We start from the raw sequence: 19,954 nt of genomic DNA, 5'->3' as shown, positions 1-19,954 counted from the left end.
TTAATTTTTGAAACTGAATATTTGATTGACTATTAAAGTTTTTGACAGTAAAAAAAAAAAATCTGTCAGAAGTTTGATGGTAAACCAAAATCACTGAATTAAAATTAAAACGGATGGCACAGATACGTACACTTGCGCCGTACTGCAGTTAGGAGACATCTCCCTTCTTCCCCCTAGCGGTCATACGCCTTAGCTACGAGAATCAGCGTCTCTCCACAGGATTCTGGGTAATGTCGTTTTAACTGTGGGTAGTCTATTGTAAAACTCCCCCTTAAACTACAAGTACCACAATCCATTGCTCAAATAAATCTGACGTCCGGGGTGGTGCGATTTGACAGCGGTGCGGCACCCAGTTTCTGACCGAAGCCCTATCTGCCTCAGCCACTCGAGTCTCTTTTGTTCGTCGTTCCGTGTCTACCGGTGGTCGCAGACCGCTTCGAAGAATGTCAGACGGAGTCGGGGGCGAAGACAACAGCGGCTCCATGGAGGTGTCGGCCGTCCACACAGTGGCGGACGCCTCGGTGCTGCAGAAGCACATCCGCAAGCTCGTCCCGCTGCTCCTGGAAGATGGCGGCGAGGCCCCGGCTTCCCTGGAAACCTCCCTGGAGGAGAAGAGCACCGTGGAGCAGATGAAGAAATTCCTGGGCGACCCCCAAGTCCACACTATCTTGGTGGAGAGGAGCGCGCTGAAAGGTAAACTCATTTGGGCATGTTGGGCGGCTAACCTAGCTAGCCCGGCCACAAACAGTAAGCCATGAATTTACAGACATGGACGTCATCCGCATAGTTCTGTTGTTCTCGAGAACTCCGTTAACGCAAAGTTTGAGCTGGTTTTGGTAGTTTTTATGGCTGTGGAGAACAACAGCTAGTCGATATTTGTATCGAAGCATATCTCTGCCATTTGATGTTGCCATTGTTAGATTGTTTTTTTTTTCTCCATCAAATTTCAAACATGTTTTTTTCCTACCATCAACAAATTCACTGTCAAAAGTTCGATGTTTATCTAAAACTCCAAGTCAGACCATACCACAATATTTATCTGTGCCATCAGAGTTTTAATTTAAATTAGTATCCAGCTCGTTCATGATGAATGGAAAGAAACGCTGCACCATGTGTCAGCGATGAGTCTGCATCCATGAGAACGATTTATCTGCTCGCTTTCCACAGAGGTGGCAAAAGTGCTGACTCTCTCTATTTAAGGTGTACAAAATATAATAAAATACTAAAAGTAGAAAGTACTGGTTCAACGGCTGTACTAAGTCGAAATCCATCCATCCATCCATCCATCCATTATCTGAACCGCTTATCCTCACTGTAGTCGAGGTTGTGCTAGCGCCTATCCTAGCTGACTTTGGCCGAGAGGTGGGCTACACCCTAAACTGATCGCCAGCCAATCGACAATACTAAGTAATCGTAAAAAAAACAAACTACAGACTAAAATGTATTCAAGTGAAAGGAAAAATGAGTTTTTACTTGTAATTATGCACATTTTTATAACTTGGCACAACAAGAAAAATGTACCCTCTGCATAGCCTCCTCCCTCTTTTTTTTATGCTTGCGCATTGCTCATTCTGAAAAGAAGAAAAAAAACAAAATCAGTGGACACAGCTTTGCTGCGAGCTAAATTCTAATCAGGACTGAATTGACAAAATGTCCTGGGTGAGCAGAATGTAAGAAAAAAATGCGAGATTAGCTAATGATAACTGAAAAATTATACTCCTTCCCTAAATATGCTGTTTTTAGATTAGACTTTTTTTGGAATGCCATAGGCTGGTGGTTTTTAGCCTGGCACAAAACATTCCTGTAGCAGACAACATTGAAAGAATACTATTTAGTCTTAATCTTATCGTTTTTAGGTGTGTAAAATAGCAATGAGTTGACATTTTTTATCCACCTCATTCATTTTGAATGAAATCCAATGCTGCACCACTTTGTTTGCAATGAGTATGCATTTATAAATACCACTGCGCTGCAGCCAAAGGTGGTTAGGAGTGCGCTACATTTATTTAGTTTCATTTACTTGAGTAGCATTCAGGATAAATAGTACTTGTCAGAGTAATTTTAATGAAACATACGTTTACTTGAGTCTTTATGTTAAAAAGAAACTGTACTTTTACTCCGTTAGAGTAATCTACAGGCCATTCGCTACTTTTATTTATCAATAATTGCGTGCGCCATCTATTTTTAGACTTTAGTTTTCGCTTTCCGCATCGGGTGTTATTGCACCAATCCACCGTGATTACCACAGTGATGTATGACTCAAGTTCACCAATCAAACGACACAAAGTCACATGTCCTTACGCAGAGTCTTCTATTGGGCTTCGCGGGCCAATCAAAGAGAGTCGTGACAGCCACGTGTGGCTCGCGTTTACATAAGAGTATGAAAAACAACAGGTTTAACATGCAGTGTAGTTTTTTCACTGACCAAACTTGGATAACCCAGCCCACCTCTAACGTGAGAAAACACCTTGCGGTAAGATGCAGATGCTTTTGCTGCTGTTTTGGCTGTGAATATGGCAACAATAGCCCTATTTTATGGTCGCAAGTAACTGTAAAACATGCATCTTGTTCTCACTCCCTCTCGCTATCTCTCTCACACACACACTTTAGTCTCGTCAGCAAACAGCTTCTTCATTCAATCATTTCAGTGGATAACGCAAACAAATTTTATGTAAGGCCCTAGGCATGTGTTGTTGTTGTTTTCTCCACTTAAAAAGTGAAATTGTGGCACGTGTGTCGACTCTCATCGAACACGAGTCTGAATGTACATTAATCGGATACTTCTGAACACAGCCAGATGCCAGTTATAAGAGGGAGTGCATCCTTGTGCAACCAGATTAATTTTTTTATACATTTTATTTAAACTTTATTGAACCAGGTAAAAGACCAGTTAAAACAGAACATCTCGTTGGCAATGGTGACCTGGCCAAGAAGGTAGCAAGTTAAATGTCAAGTCCAAATCAATCACATTCAAGTTTATTTCAGTTGTTTATTTTCACCTCTCCTCTCAAAAATAATAATAATAACTAATAAATAATTCAGTTGAGTTGTACAAATTCTAGGTTAGATTAATGGTGAAAAAAGTTTTCAAATGATTTATCGTGATCAAAATTATTTTACAACTCAAATACCTGGTATTTGAAAAATGGTTTTTATACTTTTTATATCCACAACAGACTTGTTCTTGTTTTTGTAGTCTGCCTGGTGAGCCAGTATTGTGCGGTTCAACAAGTGGCAACAATACAGTATAAGACAATTTCTTCAAGCTGTATTTGCCTTAATTTGTTATTTTAGGGTTTTGTTTTATTTATTAGCTTAAGTGATATTGTTCAGCAAAATCTGAAATTGCATGTTCATATTTTATTTAGTTCTTTTTGTTTTCTTTGACATTCATGCTCTGATTTAAAAAAAAAATAAAAATAAAAAAAAAAAAAATAAATCTGAAGTTACTCACGAGTTACCCAGTACTTGTAGTAATTATTTGGAGTACTCCTTTTTACTCGAGTCATATTATTCTATAGTAGTAGTACTCTTACTTGAGTACAATGTTTGGCTACTCTACCCACCTGATTGTAACTCTAAAAGAAATACAAGCCACCTACTGTGCTAAATATGAATTAAAAGAATCATTCGTACTTTTGAGCGTCATGCTGTTTTGGTGGTTTTGGTCATGTGGGTCGGCATGTATCAATGAAGACTTTATACTTTTCAGTTTCCTTCCGGCTACAGTATGTGATCCTGAGCCTCAGAATAAAAGGTTATTGATGGTCATCCTAATACAAATGATGTAACTTATGACATAATGTAATCTTTACCCAGAGGATGTTGGTGACGAAGGAGAGGAAGAGAAGGAGTGCATCACTTACAACATCAGCATCGACATACATTATGGCCTTAAGTCTAACAGGTAAACCAACATTGAAAAGTCATTTTCATTCATTTTGAACTGTCTTTGTAAGTAACATAACATTTAAGTAGCACTTCCCACAAATAATACTCATAAAGTGCTGCTTGTGGTTAAAAAAGAAACTCACAAACATCATACAGTTAATACAAGGACAAAAAATTGCACACTCCCTCATAATTTGCAAGTGACTGTGGCATTGTGCTGTGTGATAATATTCCACATTTTACAGTGGCCTTTTGTGGGCAGCCCTGTGCAATAATCATGCTGTGTAACAAACATCTTGATGTGCCACACCTGTGAGGTGAATGTATTATCTTATCAAAGCAGACGTGCTCACTAACATAGATTTTGATAGATTTGAGAGAAAACTAGGCCTTTTTTGCCCATAGAAGAAAAAGTTGTCGATCTATGAGTTCACCTCATGAAAAATGGGAGCTAAAACATTTATATATATATATATAATAATAATAGATAATTTTTCTGACATGTTAAAGACCAAACTAATAACTGAATCATAATCAATTTATGTTTATGCATATTCATCACTGTCGACTTGCAATAATGTCCTGTTATTGAATAACGGGATGGGAATCATTGTTTTCAAATCTGATTAATTGAAGGGGGAAAAAAAATCTACATATTCGTTTGTTAATATAATGGTTAGTTGCAGCCATATTGTATATTTAAGTTCCCTACTAAAAGCCAACATTCAGTTTTTTAAATTCCAGATTTATTCGAATAAATTCCCATGGGAAGGTTCCAACAATTTTGCAACCCTTGGTAACATACACACTTCCCTCCTGCAGCTTGGCTCTGATCAAGAGGACAGGCGTCATTGATGCAGACAAGCCCATATCAACCCAAGTCCGCGTCCTGACGCTGAGCGAGGATTCTCCCTACGAGACTCTCCACTCGTTCATCAGCAACGCTGTCGCTCCCTTCTTCAAGTCGTACATCCGCGAGTCTGGAAAGGCTGACAGGTAAAAAAATTCCACGTCCGATTTGGATTTGATGGTTGGTTTTCCCTTGAAATTGTGCCACGCTCATGCTTTCATTCCTCTGCAGGGATGGGGACAAAATGGCACCTTCCGTGGAGAAAAAGATCGCAGAGCTGGAGATGGGCCTCCTGCACTTGCAGCAGAACATCGAGATCCCTGAGATCAGTCTGCTCATCCATCCCATCATCACCAACATCGCCAAGCAGTGCTACGAGCGTGGCGAGAAGCCCAAAGTCACCGACTTTGGGGATAAAGTAGAGGACCCCACCTTCTTGAATCAGCTGCAGTCTGGAGTCAACCGCTGGATCAGGGAGATTCAGAAAGTAAGACATACAGGTTCATTTATTTATTTATTTTCAATATACAGGAGGTCCTCGGTTTATGACGGCGTTCCATATGACCAACTGACGCTTACACACTAAAGCAAAGCAAATGTATTTATATAGCGCATTTCATACACAAGGTAACTCAATGTGCTTTACATGATTAAAAGCTAGTCATAATTACATTAAATATTTGTAAGAGAAACACTTTTAGGCTATAAATATAAAACAGTCCAATGAAATACTACAAGTACGGTGCTGAGTAAGTGTGCCTTCTTCTGACGTGTGACCATGTATTCTTACGCTGCTGCCCAAACTCGTTCATTACATGCCAGTCGTAACCTCGAAACAGACTTTTATTCCCTCTTGTTGCAGAGTCCACAGGTTGAGTGAAGTTGCGGCATAAGAGAGAGGAACACCAAAAAATGCAAACCCCACTCTTTGAAGTGACGATAGCATTTGCGCGACCAAAACATCACCACAATCAAAGCTATATCAGCAGCCAGTTGATGAGAAGTAACAGGCGTAGACACGGTCGAGGAAGTACGTAAGTTCGTAATGACGCAAATACGTATGGGCTTGTAATTGGCTAAAATAGAAATGACGGTAGCTGTATCATGGTTAGGAAATGCACCATTCAATGATTCCGTGATAGGGAGTCTGCTAGCAGGCATGACTCTATTTTTGTCGAAATATTGTTACATAAGATTGAGCCCATCTCGCCAATACCAAGTGTATTTAATGGCGAGTGAATGAAAGGTCTTATAGTGGCCTTGGTGTTTAAAAAGGTCTCCTAAAATATGCTGGTACCCGGAAAAAGAACTGTTGCCATCAAAAAACCTTAAATTGTACAGCCAATGTTTTCAGTAACATTTGACAATTTTAAACTAGTAGTGTAAATATAAGGCAACCACTGTTGTTTTTAAGATGTAAAAACAATGGACCGCTCAACTTTTAACTTCAGTGACAAAGACGGACGTGATTGAATATCAGAGATGCATTTCCAAAGTATAAAAATTCAACCACAGTTAATAACACATAAAGACAAAATACTTGACTTTAATCTGGAATGTGAGTCTGCAGGCTCCTGATAAAGGCAAACGGGTTGGGGTCTTGTGCTGCTACAATCCATTAATGATGCAAAACGCGATTGGGAAAAAAAAAAATAAAAAATATGCTCAGAAAGAATCTTAGGCTTTCTAAACTGGACCCCCCCCCCCATTCATATTCCAGGTGACAAAGCTGGACCGTGACCCGGCATCAGGCACGGCCTTGCAGGAGATCAGTTTCTGGCTCAATCTGGAACGGGCCCTCAACAGGATCCAAGAGAAGCGGGAGAGCCCAGAGGTTCTGCTCACGCTGGACATCCTCAAGCATGGCAAACGTTTCCACGCAACTGTCAGCTTCGATACTGACACTGGTGAGTTGAAAGCCAATTTGAGATTTCCCAGTTTAGGCAAGGCAATTTTATTTGATATAAATGTACCGACAGTTTAAGCAGATCTTAGGTGTTCAGGAAGTTTGTTCCACAGCTGAGGGGCATAGAAACAAAATGCTGCTTCACTTTGGTTTTTTGGTCCCCCCCCCCACACCTTGCCTCTAGTAATCATTGCATTTGTCCTTCCTTCCAAGGTCTGAAACAGGCGGTGGAAACTGTCAATGACTACAACCCTCTGATGAAAGATTTCCCCCTCAATGACTTGCTCTCCGCCTCTGAGCTGGACAAGATCCGTCAGGCTCTGATGGCCATATTCACTCACCTGAAGAAGATCAGGAACACAAAGTACCCCATTCAGAGAGCCCTACGTCTGGTCGAGGCCATCTCCAGGGATTTGAGCTCGCAGCTTCTCAAGGTCTTGGGCACCAGGAAGCTCATGCACGTTGCCTACGAGGAATTTGAAAAGGTGTGTTCCATTCAAGTGGTCAATCACTTCTCTCTGTTGTTTATCTGAATCTTACATTACAGACTGGTGCAAATAGTGGGGGCTTCAAAGAGACAGAGCCCTGCTGTGAATAGTTAAGATTTGTAAATACTTAATTTTATGTATAATTTTTTTATCGAAAATCAAGGGCACACACAGAACCAAGAACATCTTAATTTTTTCCCCCTCCCTAAACCACCTACCTGAATTTGAGGCACATACACGGGTACAGAGGAATGAAAGGTGAATAAATAGAGCAAAAAACAACAGTTAGAATCAGATTATCCTCAATGTACAGCACAATGCTTGGTGAAAGGCACCCCTCCCCAAATAATACAATAAATAATAAAAATTACCTTCAAACAAAAAAATAATAATCATTTTTAATTGTTTGTTATTGCCTATAGATGCCAGAAGATGGTCACAAAGTGCTTAAAACGGAGCTTCGTTCCTTTTGGATTGATTGATTTACTGTGGTCTGTAACAACACAAAGATTAACCAGCAAAGCGTCAACACCATTCATCTAGCATGTGCACAATCATGACCCCATTTTACATAAATTACTGTATTCAGTAGTTAAATTAGTTGGCATTAATGAATTAAACCTCACCACAACATCAGTATTCCACAAGATGGCGCCAAAGCAATATTTTTATTGTTTTGGCCCGAGCACAGCAAATAACTGAGGATAATTCTGCGAATTTGCGAATGCCAAAGGGCCAATATGTAGGAATTCACTGTATATTCTTCTACTGCAGGTAATGGTGGCCTGCTTCGAGGTGTTCCAGACCTGGGAAGATGAGTATGAGAAACTGCAGGTGCTCTTGAGGGACATTGTGAAGAGGAAGCGAGAAGAGAACCTGAAGATGGTGTGGCGCCTCAGCCCCGCCCACAGGAAGCTCCAGTCGCGCCTGGATCACATGAGGCGTTTTAGGAGGCAGCACGAGCAGCTGAGGGCCGTCATTGTCCGCGTGCTGAGGCCTCAGGTAAGCATACTGTGTTTAGTCATTTTTCCTCATGATTGTTACCTTCTCCAAGGTTTTTGTCTCTGTTTGTTTGGACCTTGCTGGCTGCAGTTTTTCATGATGAGTATATATTCTTCTAACGAGAACATTTAAAATCATCCCAAAAAAAAACAAAACTCCCAAACTTAAAATAAGAATGTCAACACTGTCTAATGTGGTCAGATTTGAATGAAAGGGGAAGCTGGCATTTGAAATTGTTCTAATTTCACCTGTGATTTTCAAGCATTTCTGAATTGAGTTTTCTGATCTTATGAGCTATATGAGGTATATTTGGCAGCAAATTAAATTCATTAAAAAACACTTAGTTGTACTTTTCCCCCCTAACTCTTATACTATGCGTTTCAAACTTTCTTTTGCTGTAAAATACCAAATGTCATCTGTTTTGGATCATATCAAGATTGAAAATTTGTTAGCAATTAACTGTAGTTTTATTTTACCAAAATCCACATTTAGGATTTTCAAACACTTACAGAAGTGTATATTTTTATGAAGTTGATCTGGATTTTAGAAAATTCAGTAACTTTTAATATTTTTCTACCTTCTTATTTAAATGTTACCCTTTCTTTCAACCTTTTTTCTCCCGCCTTCAAACAGAGTAATTTGTCCGTCTTATTAATTTCATGCTCCGAGGCCCTGGAACACACTAAATTGTCTTCCAGAATCAATGAAATGAAAAAAAAAAAACATCTAGATTGTACAACACTGACTCATATATGAAGTTGTAATTTTGTGACGATTACAAGTATTAAGGATTTTTCTATTTTGGGTTCGGAAGAAAATCTGGGGGTGAATTAAACAACCTCCTTTTTGTTATTAATTTTTGTTTTGGGAGAATGTTGCCACTGACTGATGTTTTAAGGGATGGTGGTGGTCTGCATCCAAGAATACTCTTCTTTTACAGTTATTGTCCAGTACATCTAAGTAATCATCTAATCACAACTCTCTTTTTTCAGGTTTCCGCCGTGCCGCAGCACGCCCCGGGAGAGACTGTGGAGCCTCAGGACTTGAAAGTGGCTGGAGTTCTCTTTGATGCAGCCGATGCCAACGCCATCGAGGAGGTCAACCTGGCCTACGAGAACGTCAAAGAGGTGGACGGCCTGGACGTGTCCAAGGAGGGCATGGAAGCCTGGGAAGCTGCCATGAAGCGCTACGACGAACGCATTGACCGTGTGGAGACCCGCATCACCGCCCGCCTTCGCGACCAGCTGGGCACGGCCAAGAATGCCAATGAGATGTTTCGCATCTTCTCCCGCTTTAACGCACTCTTTGTGCGCCCGCACATCCGCGGCGCCATCCGCGAGTATCAGACGCAGCTCATCCAGCGCGTAAAAGACGACATCGAGTCACTGCACGACAAGTTCAAGGTGCAGTACCCACAGAGCCAGGCGTGCAAGATGAGCCATGTGCGAGACCTACCTCCCGTGTCGGGATCCATCATCTGGGCCAAGCAGATCGACCGCCAGCTGACGGCGTACATGAAGAGGGTGGAGGATGTTCTCGGCAAGGGCTGGGAGAATCACGTGGAGGGGCTCAAGCTGAAGCAGGATGGAGATAGCTTCAGGGCCAAGCTCAACACTCAAGAGATTTTCGACGACTGGGGACGCAAGGTACAAAAAGGCTGCTTTATATTGGGGGGAAAAACATTTCAATAATAATAAATAAGTCAATAAAATAATAAGTCAAATTAATTGCTGCAATAGTCAGTCTATCGAGTGCACCAATTTATAACCCACATCACAGTTAAGCCGTAAATATTAAACATACAAATACGAGAATGTATTGTAGACTGTACTGTTCCCCAGCAAAATCAGTGTTCCGAGCACTGTAGTCACATTCATTCAATGTCGTTCTGCTCATGGAACCCACTAAAATCTTTGTTTTCGGTGTCCTGAGTTTAAGAGAAGCAGCACAGCTTCCCCTGGCATCTTGTCACTAACTTCAGCCTCGTTTTCACTTAATGAACCTGGACACCTTTGTCTTCTTGCAGCAACAAACTTCTCCACACTGCTTTCTCCAAGGTCATAGCGTCGATTCTTTTATGCCAAACCTTGTGCAGCCACACAATTGCATTTTTCAACAGCCGGGTTTATTGCCTTAAACTTGAAAGCTGCATCGTAGGCAGATACTGATGTGAATACTCTAGTGTGTGTGTGTGTGTGTGGATTTGATTTAAAAACTTGAGAATTTAACCATGGAGCTCAATTGAAAATTCATGAAAAGTGCACAAGATTTTGGTGGCGTGAGAGAAGCATAATTGGGGAAAATCAAACCTCGCGGGGTTGAAGCTGGGGAAAAAAGGTAGAGTAGTTAAGAGTAGTTAGAATTTAACAGTAGCTTCTTTCTTAATAGATTTTTTTTGTCCCCACCTCCCCATACTAGGTGCAGCAGCGTAACCTTGGAGTGTCTGGTCGCATCTTCACCATCGAGAGCACTCGCGCCCGAGGTCGGACAGGAAACATGTTAAAACTCAAAGTCAACTTCCTCCCAGAAATCATCACACTGTCCAAAGAAGTGCGCAACCTCAAGTGGCTGAGCTTCCGTGTGCCGCTCGCCATCGTCAACAAGGCCCACCAAGCCAACCAGCTCTACCCGTTCGCCATCTCTCTGATCGAAAGCGTTCGCACTTACGAACGTACTTGCGAGAAGGTGGAGGAGAGGTCCTCCATCTCCCTCTTGGTGGCCGGCCTGAAGAAAGAGGTGCAGGCGCTCATTACTGAGGGTATCACTCTGGTGTGGGAGTCCTACAAGCTGGATCCTTATGTTCAGAGGCTGGCTGAGACAGTCTTCAACTTCCAGGAAAAGGTCAGTCTGGAGAAATTTTCTCCTGGTAGGATTTTTTTATTTATTGATTTTTTTAAACCAGACTGATGAGTGCTGTACTTGCCTATTATGTGTTTTTTCCAGGTGGATGACCTTTTGCTGATTGAGGAAAAAATAGATCTGGAGGTCCGTTCCTTGGATACCTGCATGTTCGACCACAAAACCTTCTCAGACATTCTCAATCGAGTCCAAAAAGCTGTGGATGACCTCAACTTGCACTCCTACTCCAACTTACCCATTTGGGTCAACAAGCTTGACATCGAGGTAGGTTGGTGCCATGAATGAGAGCGAATACAGTGGAACCTCCATTGTCCCAAAAATGATAGAATTTGGGGTTCTGTTCTGGAAAAAAATATGCCTCAAAAGTCATGCAGACCAGAATTATTATCCATCTATTTTATTTATAGTCCTCGTTAGAGTTGCTAGTGAACTGTAGCCTACTTCAGCCGACTTCGAGCCAGAGGTGGGGTACATCTTAGACAAGTTGCCAGTCAATTGCAGGGCACATATAGACAAACCATTCACACCAATGGAAAATTTAGTCTTCGATTAACCTTATCATGCATGTTTTTATATGTGGAGGTTACTGGAGTACCCGGAGAAAACCCATGCAAGCACAGGGCGAACATATGAACTAGCTAATATTTGAATCAGGGAGCTCTAGATTGTAAGGCAGAAGTGCTAACCACTACCACACCACCACCGTGCTGCTCTGAATTTTTATTTCACTCCTGATTTATTTTGTGCAGATTGAGCGTATCCTGGGAGTTCGTCTGCAGGCGGGACTCAAGGCCTGGACTCAAGTGCTACGTGGTCAAGTGGAGGATAAAGCCGATGTAGATATGGACACAGAGGCTCCTCAAGTGAGCCACAAACCAGGGGGCGAGCCCAAGATCAAGGTCTGCATTTTCGACAATTAAGTTGATTATAACATTGCTGTAAACATCGCCGTGAAAAACACTTCCTTTCTCTAGAATGTAGTCCATGAGCTGAGGATCACCAACCAGGTCATCTACCTGAACCCGCCCATTGAAGACTGTCGCTACAAGCTCTACCAAGAGATGTTTTCTTGGAAGATGGTCATCCTTTCACTTCCCAGGATCCAGAGCCAGAGATACCAGGTAGGGAACATATTAATCCATTGGTTTATGATGCCACTGAGGTAAACCAACAGTCCACATTATCAATTGAATAAATCTTCACCAGGTTGGGGTCCACTACGAGTTATCGGAGGAGGAGAAATTCTACCGCAATGCTCTGACCAGGATGCCGGATGGGCCTTCGGCCTTGGAGGAGGCCTACAATGCAGTCGAAGACATAGTCGGTGAGGTGGAGCAATATGTCAAGGTAAATATTGCTCAACCTGATTTATATGTGACCTCCAACCCCTTTTCATCAGTTTCTCAATTGTGCTTGGCTCCATCCAGGTGTGGCTGCAGTACCAGTGCTTATGGGACATGCAGGCTGAGAACATCTACAACCGTCTGGGTGAGGACCTCACCAAGTGGCAGGCCCTACTTGTCCAGATCCGCAAAGCACGTGGAACCTTTGACAATGCAGAGACTCGTAAAGAGTTTGGACCGGCGGTCATTGACTATGGCAAAGTAATGACAACAGTTTTTGCTTATTTTCATGAAGATGTATACTATTCACCTTTTAGCTGAAATATGCTTGAATGCTTTTTTACAGGTACAGTCTAAGGTGAATTTAAAGTATGACTCGTGGCACAAAGAGGTCCTCAGCAAGTTTGGGCAGATGCTCGGTCAGAATATGCAGGACTTCCATTCCCAAATCTCCAAGGTAAACTATGACAACATCCTTTTTTGAATTTGCATCACAAAGAGAGATGCTAAAATATTAGTATTATGTGATATTAACTTTCTGTCATTTTAGTCCCGTCAAGACCTGGAGCAACATTCCGTGGACACTGCGAGCACGTCAGATGCTGTCAACTTCATCACATATGTCCAGACTCTGAAGCGCAAAATCAAGCAATTTGAGAAAAATGTGGACGTGAGTCGATAGTTTAACACATTTTTATCATATAAGCATGATGAGGGCTGGTTTCAATTGGGATTCTTTTTCTTAGTTGTTCCGTAATGGGCAGCGGTTGCTGGAAAAGCAAAGATTCCAGTTCCCTCCATCGTGGCTCTACATTGATAACATTGAGGGTGAATGGGGTGCCTTCAGTGACATCATGAAGCGGAAGGACACTGCTATCCAGCAGCAGGTGGCCAACCTGCAATTGAAGATTGTCCAGGAGGACAAGGCTGTAGAAAACCGCACCACCGACTTGCTCAATGAATGGGAGAAGACCAAACCAGTTGCTGTAAGAGGAAATTGGCTATTAGGTTTACAGCCAACTGTGAAAGAATAGCATCCCCTAATGCTTTAATAATACATGTCCATCAGGGTAACTTGCGTCCTGAGGAGGCTCTTCAGTCTCTAACGATCTATGAAGGCAACTTCGGTCGTCTGAAGGTCGAAAGAGAGAAGTGTGCCCGTGCCAAAGAGGCTTTGGAGCTCACAGACACCGGTCTGCTAAGTGGCAGTGAGGAGAGGGTTCAGGTAAGACTAAATAACAACCAAAAAACACCATAACCACTTAATTTCTGTTAGCAGCGACTGACAAAATTGTTCTTTCTGAATGGTAGGTAGCACTGGAGGAGTTGCATGACCTGAAGGAGGTGTGGTCCGAGCTTTCAAAGGTGTGGGAGCAGATCGACCAGATGAAGGAGCAGCCGTGGGTGTCTGTTCAACCTCGCAAGGTTGTGAATAATTCTGAAACAGCCCTTTTTATATTTGTTGAAATATTGTGGTATTTACCGGTCTTTTTTTATCTTTATAGCTTCGTCAAAACCTAGATGCTCTTCTAAACCAGCTGAAGAACTTCCAAGCAAGGCTAAGACAGTATGCTTCCTATGAGTATGTCCAGAGGCTGCTGAAGGGATATCTCAAGGTCAAGGCGGTTCTTTTACCCTCAATATACACTAACAAAAAAATGTCTCAGGTAAATTGTAAGCTTTATTTTGTTGCTTTTAACAGGTAAACATGTTGGTGATCGAGCTTAAGTCAGAGGCTCTGAAGGACCGCCACTGGAAGCAGCTGATGAAGCGTCTGCACGTCAACTGGGTGCTATCCGAACTGACCCTGGGTCAGATCTGGGATGTTGATCTGCAGAAGAACGAGATGGTTGTGAAGGACGTGCTCCTGGTAGCCCAGGGAGAGATGGCTCTGGAGGAGTTCCTCAAGCAGGTGAGCTCGCATCAGGCAAAGCTTCATTACATTTAAGTTTATGGTACTTGGCTTGCTAATAAGTCTTTATTCTCTGCAGATCCGCGAGGTGTGGAACTCCTACGAGCTCGACTTGGTAAATTACCAGAATAAGTGTCGACTAATCAGAGGCTGGGATGACCTCTTTAACAAAGTCAAAGAGCATATCAACAGTGTGTCTGCGATGAAGTTGTCACCGTACTACAAGGTGAAATCTTGCAGCAAAAGTTAGATTTATTCTTTGCCAGCAAAACTGCATTCATAACATGCTTTGTGTGTGTGTGTGCGTGTGTGTGTGTTTAAAAAAAAAATATATATATATATAAATTTTTTTTTAGGTGTTTGAGGAAGATGCTCTGAGCTGGGAGGACAAACTGAATCGGATCATGGCTCTCTTTGACGTCTGGATTGATGTCCAGCGTCGATGGGTCTACCTGGAGGGCATCTTTACGGGCAGTGCTGACATCAAACATCTGCTGCCTGTAGAAACTCAGAGATTCCAGAGGTCAACAAAGAACCACCTTCATCTCATACTTGCAGCCAACAACTGCAGTGTAACCTGATGCCAAATGATTTGTCTTTATAGTATCAGCACTGAGTTCTTGGCTCTGATGAAGAAAGTGACCAAGTCTCCGCTGGTGATGGACGTGCTGAACATACAAGGGGTGCAGAGGTCCCTGGAGAGGTTGGCTGACCTTCTTGGAAAAATCCAGAAGGCCCTAGGAGAGTACCTGGAGAGGGAAAGATCCTCATTTCCAAGGTAAACAGACAATTTATTGTTTTTTTTTGTGTTTTTTTTTTAATTAGCTGCTTCGGGTAGCGCTTGTATGATGAGATCTGCCGGTATTCCCATCCCACATTTTTGTTTATTAATTTATTTAACTTTTTTTATCCAAGTAAGTTGATTTAGAATAGACATTACAACAAATAAACAGTATTTATTTTTATTTTTTTTCACAGTCACCATTTGTAGTATTGTGCACGCATGCAGTGTGTTTATCGAAGGGGATCAATGAACATGCAGAAACTGGAAAATTGAAAAAGAGGGCTACTTTCAACCACAATGTCTAATACAGTACCTGTGTTAGAAGGAGCATTAAAACATGCAAACGCAACCAGATGAAATTCTGACTTGCATACGCTGAAAAAAAGGTCGCAGTCTCGAATCCTGTGAATAGACTGAATACGTAAATTTAAGCAACAGTTGTTCTAGTGTTGTGCCACTTATGTCCTGTAGGTGTCTTTAGCACTCTTTCAGACTGTTGTCACTTGTCAAAAAATATCAAGAAGCAGCGGTCTGTGGAGTCAGAATGCTAATGCTAAAAACAGCGCTAACATTACAAAGCAATGTGCTTGTCTTAACTGTGTTCCTTCATAAAAGAGACACTTACGCACAACTACCTTGGTAACATGATTTTAGCTGGTTGTTCAGGCACCTTGCATTGGAGTAGTGACAGGAAAACACCTCGGAGATTGGAAAATCTGCTTCAACAGTATGTGATCACCGTTGTCACTGATATTGCTTCTCCCCTTTAAGTCAGTTACTCAGACAAACTAGGCTTGCTTGCAGTAGAACGGTTGATGGTAGCTGTGGTGTCTTTCTTCGCTGAAACATGTTGTGCATTAAGGCGATGAAATGCTTTGGTGATGAGGTAACCCGATGTCCAGATCTTAAATTATATAAATTTTAGATCGCATAGTTTTGGTTTAGCCAGTTAACTTTCTGTAACTGATGTCATGCTGTCTTTCTTTAGATAACAAACTAGTTGAGACTAAATCAACAGCGCCTCTGCTGGTTGCAACCAAATAGCGCATTTAATTTTGCTCTTCAAGACACTATTAATTCTTTAGTTATCTTCCTCTTTCTAAAAGCATCTCTCTGAGCATGCCATTCTGCATCTCAGCCCCACTGTTACAACATAGTGCGTCAAATTTTCATAACTGACCCCGAGTTACTCCACTTATGATTACCAATATGACAAGATTTTCCCAAAATCTAGTTTTTCGTGGCCTTGGGGCAATGTTTTTGTGATTTTGCTTCTAGAAAATCTGGTCATAAAAACACCCTCAAATTTAATTGGAATAAAACCGTATAACTTGATTATTTCTCAACATATCACCTTGACTCTTGGGTTTCGTCCTCTACTCAGGGAACCCCTTCTCTGATTGGCTGACAAGTTTCAGTTAAAAATATCCACCAAGCTCGTACGTGGTGAAATTCTACACATCAAAATTACCATGACTTTTCAAAAGCAGTCACTTGCAATAAAACTCAACAGTAAGAGCACGCCGCAAATGGAACATTATTAGCGAGTACAGCAGTGGGCAGTAGAATAGGTCATGTACTTTAGTTTTCAATTGTTTTTTCCTGAATATATTTGTTATGGAGAATGTTAGAGGAGTTTGACTTGCGCATTCTGTGTGTTTTTTTTTTTTTAGAAAATTCCACAAAGATGGTGCTTATTTGTCACGTTGCTACTGTGATTGAGAAGCTAGGCTGCCAGACACGCCATTGTCAAGCGACAGCAATAGTCCTGTATCATATACGGTTAAATTAGCCAATGTAGGCTTGGTGCAAACATCAATCAATTGCAGTCTGGCTGTGGAGGATCTCCTTCTCCGAGGGGAGTCTCAGAGTTTCCAATTACACCACAAAAGGTATTAGATTAGTTGCTCGTCATTTACCTTTGCAAATAATAGTAGGTTCAGGGTTCAGTAAAGTTTCGGAATATAGCGTCATAGTTGTAAGTTAGTAGCCGCTTACCCCAGTTGACTTGGGAAAGAAGCCCTTACTCTGAATTTACACAAGGCAGAAGAAGCCCCTAAATCTGCATGATTTGAACCAGTGTTACAAATGGATTTTAAGAGTTCTACAATGTATCCTCCCATCAGAGACCTTTTATCAAGACACCTAGGAACTGTTTTAAACATATCACATAATGTCTCTTTTAAACTGCTCAATTCAGATTCTACTTCGTGGGAGACGAGGACCTGCTGGAGATCATCGGCAACAGCAAGAACGTGGCCAAACTGCAGAAGCACTTCAAAAAGATGTTCGCCGGCGTCTCCAGCATCTTGCTCAACGAGGACAACACCGAGGTGCTGGGCATATCATCCCGCGAGGGCGAGGAAATCGTCTACAAGACGCCTGTCTCCATCACGGAGCACCCAAAGATCAACGAGTGGCTCACGTTGGTAGAGAAGGAGATGAGGGTGACTCTGGCCAAGCTGCTGGCAGAGTCCGTCACGGAGGTCACGGGCTTCAACAAGGGCACCGCTGTCGACTTGAGCAAGTACATCGACTGGATCGATCGTTATCAGGTTGGATCTCATCTAGTTCATGTTGTATATTTTATATTGGGTTCTACCACCTTTACAACATCGCCAGGGTCTGTCTGTCTCTAGAGCAGTTATGGGCAAACATTTGTCCTCAAAGGCCACATTTGAGTTATAAAATGGGCCAGGTCATTCATATCAGGTTTTAAAAAAAAACGTTCAAATAATGTAAAATTGTTTATTTTAAATGGTAAATAAAAAAGCCCTGCTCTAGAGAAAACACTGAGACAGATTAGGGTTAGGATCCATGCATTTATCTCCAGCTGCATTGACTCCCGTAACGTTCTACTTTCTGGTCTTCATAAAAAATAAATCATTTTATATATTATTATTATATTAGTAGCTTACAGTTAGTGAAGAATGTATCAGCATGTCTGCTGATGAGGACTACAAAGAGAGTACATTACACCGGCACCCCGCAACCCTAAACAGGATAAGCGGTATTGAGAATGGTTGGATAGATGGATGAGTTACTCCAGTTTGATTATACAATGTTGCCCTGCCATTTGCAGGGGATAGGGATTATTATTGGCGAGAGATGTCACAAGATGGTAGCAAAGCACTACATTTCTACGGGGCTGTATAACAGAAACTCCTCCCCTCACTTTAACATACTTCCTTGCCACCAAGATTGCGCCACAATACTTTAATTAGACATGGCTTTGGCCAGAGTGCAAAAACAGCACATAGGTGTGTTTTGGAGTAAATAACGGGAGGATAGATTCCCCCTAAAAATCTGCGAATAGGTGAACTCTTGAGTAGTGAATCCCAAATATGGGGAGGGAACACTATAACTTTTTTTTTTTTTATTATTGTATTTATTTTGGGATCCATTGTCTTATTTATTGTTAGTTCTGACCGCCCTTTGATACCGCTTGCTCACTCCACTCTGTTCCCAGCCATGTCCCATCAGTCATGTCTCTGTTTTTATACCTGGGACGATGAGTATGGGGTAGTTGAAGACTGTGAGCTTGTGGGAGGTTTTTTTCAGTCTTTTATTAATTGTTTTCTAAAGCACTTTGTGTAGCTTTCTGATTGCTTTTTATGAAAGGAGCCATATAAACAAAGGATTGAATGATTGATTTGTGATCTGACTATCTTAAAGTGTAACCTCTTTGTCTTCTCTCTCCGCAGGCCCAGCTGGTGGTGCTGTCCACCCAGATCGCCTGGTCCGAGAACATAGAGTCTGCCTTGACGACAGTCTCCGGTGGTGGGGACATGAGCCCCATGCAGGGGGTGCTGTCAAATGTCGAGGCCACGCTCAACGTGCTGGCTGACACTGTGCTGATGGAGCAACCCCCACTTCGCAGGAGGAAACTAGAACACCTGGTCAGCGGAAAAAGAACATCTCGTAAAAGTGTTTCATCATCACAGTGGTACCTTGACTTACGAGTGCCCCAATTTAAATGTTTTCAGAGTTATAATGCATCACCTAATAATGTTTTTTAAATGTATTTTATTTATTTATTTTGCTTTGTATTGCGAGCCAAAATTTGACTCTCGTGTAACCTTCAGCTACGTTGCCGCTCGAATGAAGTGGGGGAAAAAAATTGGTTTGCAGTTGTAGCTGTATTTCAGTGATGGAGTGCTGTTAGTGATAATGTTGGAGGTGTTTTTTTTAATTTAATTTTACCTACTATCGGTGCCCACAGCGTTGAAATGAGTGACCAAGTGCGATTTGCGGTAGTGGTGGCACTTAGCTATCCAGCGCAAGTACTTGCGTGCAGGCAACCTTGGATGAGTCCAGTCGTTGATATAGCATGGGCCCACCGGGAATTTGATTGTTTGGTGTCACTTGACCCTGGATGGTTGTAGCTCAGTCTGTAGGGATTTGGGCTTTGGAGTCAGGGAACATGGGTTCAGGCCCCCCTGCAGACAAAAATGTAAAACAAATAACATTGCAGCTATTTGTTGGAGAGATGCTAGTCTGCTTGCTGGCTACTGTCGAGGTCCCCTTGAGCAAGGCACCTGAGCTGAAGTGTTCTAGCACTCTGTGCACCTCTTTCGCTGTGTATCTCTCCTTGCGTGCTTGTATGTGTGTGTGATCTCGTTCTGTGTGTAGTGTGCAACACAAAGTATATATCTGAGTGTGAGTTTAATTTCCCCTTGAGAGACATCAATGAGTTGATAAATTTAAAACTATATATTGTTTTCGTGAGTGGTGTGCTGTTAGCCTGGAGAGGCTTGAGGCAGCTGCTAGCTGCAGGTCCCTCCAGAAGCTAGCAGCTCAGGAGTTAGCAGCCATTCCGTAAAAAAGTAGTGTAGCGAACCAAGGAGGAGTGAATTCTTGATGATGAGCTTTAACGGTTGTCATTGAGAAACAGTGTTAAAGTGGAAAGTAACCGGTAA

The 19,954-nt window shown here is 42.0% G+C and overlaps 1 protein-coding gene across 2 annotated transcripts in view; it reads left to right on the top strand.

The window, feature by feature from the left end:
- Positions 1-316: 316 nt before the first annotated feature.
- dync1h1 (dynein, cytoplasmic 1, heavy chain 1) overlaps positions 317-19,954 on the top strand; it is a 48,808-nt gene continuing 29,170 nt past the window's right edge. For both annotated transcript variants that reach the window (XM_061795955.1, XM_061795954.1), the window contains exons 1-26: positions 317-693; positions 3,820-3,907; positions 4,714-4,887; positions 4,973-5,228; positions 6,462-6,648; positions 6,861-7,132; positions 7,910-8,137; positions 9,130-9,783; positions 10,556-10,978; positions 11,081-11,260; positions 11,746-11,895; positions 11,971-12,117; positions 12,203-12,343; positions 12,424-12,600; positions 12,686-12,796; positions 12,890-13,009; positions 13,086-13,325; positions 13,409-13,564; positions 13,651-13,764; positions 13,845-13,955; positions 14,042-14,251; positions 14,331-14,477; positions 14,608-14,774; positions 14,856-15,029; positions 17,236-17,590; positions 18,740-18,934. In XM_061795955.1, the coding sequence (XP_061651939.1) occupies positions 444-693; positions 3,820-3,907; positions 4,714-4,887; positions 4,973-5,228; positions 6,462-6,648; positions 6,861-7,132; positions 7,910-8,137; positions 9,130-9,783; positions 10,556-10,978; positions 11,081-11,260; positions 11,746-11,895; positions 11,971-12,117; positions 12,203-12,343; positions 12,424-12,600; positions 12,686-12,796; positions 12,890-13,009; positions 13,086-13,325; positions 13,409-13,564; positions 13,651-13,764; positions 13,845-13,955; positions 14,042-14,251; positions 14,331-14,477; positions 14,608-14,774; positions 14,856-15,029; positions 17,236-17,590; positions 18,740-18,934 (5,427 nt within the window). In that variant the 5' untranslated portion in view covers positions 317-443. The remainder of the gene's footprint in view (positions 694-3,819; positions 3,908-4,713; positions 4,888-4,972; positions 5,229-6,461; positions 6,649-6,860; positions 7,133-7,909; positions 8,138-9,129; positions 9,784-10,555; positions 10,979-11,080; positions 11,261-11,745; positions 11,896-11,970; positions 12,118-12,202; positions 12,344-12,423; positions 12,601-12,685; positions 12,797-12,889; positions 13,010-13,085; positions 13,326-13,408; positions 13,565-13,650; positions 13,765-13,844; positions 13,956-14,041; positions 14,252-14,330; positions 14,478-14,607; positions 14,775-14,855; positions 15,030-17,235; positions 17,591-18,739; positions 18,935-19,954) is intronic.

Source organism: Phyllopteryx taeniolatus, chromosome 13, assembly GCF_024500385.1.
Source record: "Phyllopteryx taeniolatus isolate TA_2022b chromosome 13, UOR_Ptae_1.2, whole genome shotgun sequence".
Classification (NCBI taxonomy): Eukaryota; Metazoa; Chordata; class Actinopteri; order Syngnathiformes; family Syngnathidae; genus Phyllopteryx; species Phyllopteryx taeniolatus.
The sequence above is the reverse complement of the archived record's forward strand: the minus strand, read 5'-3'. Positions and strand labels throughout refer to the sequence as shown.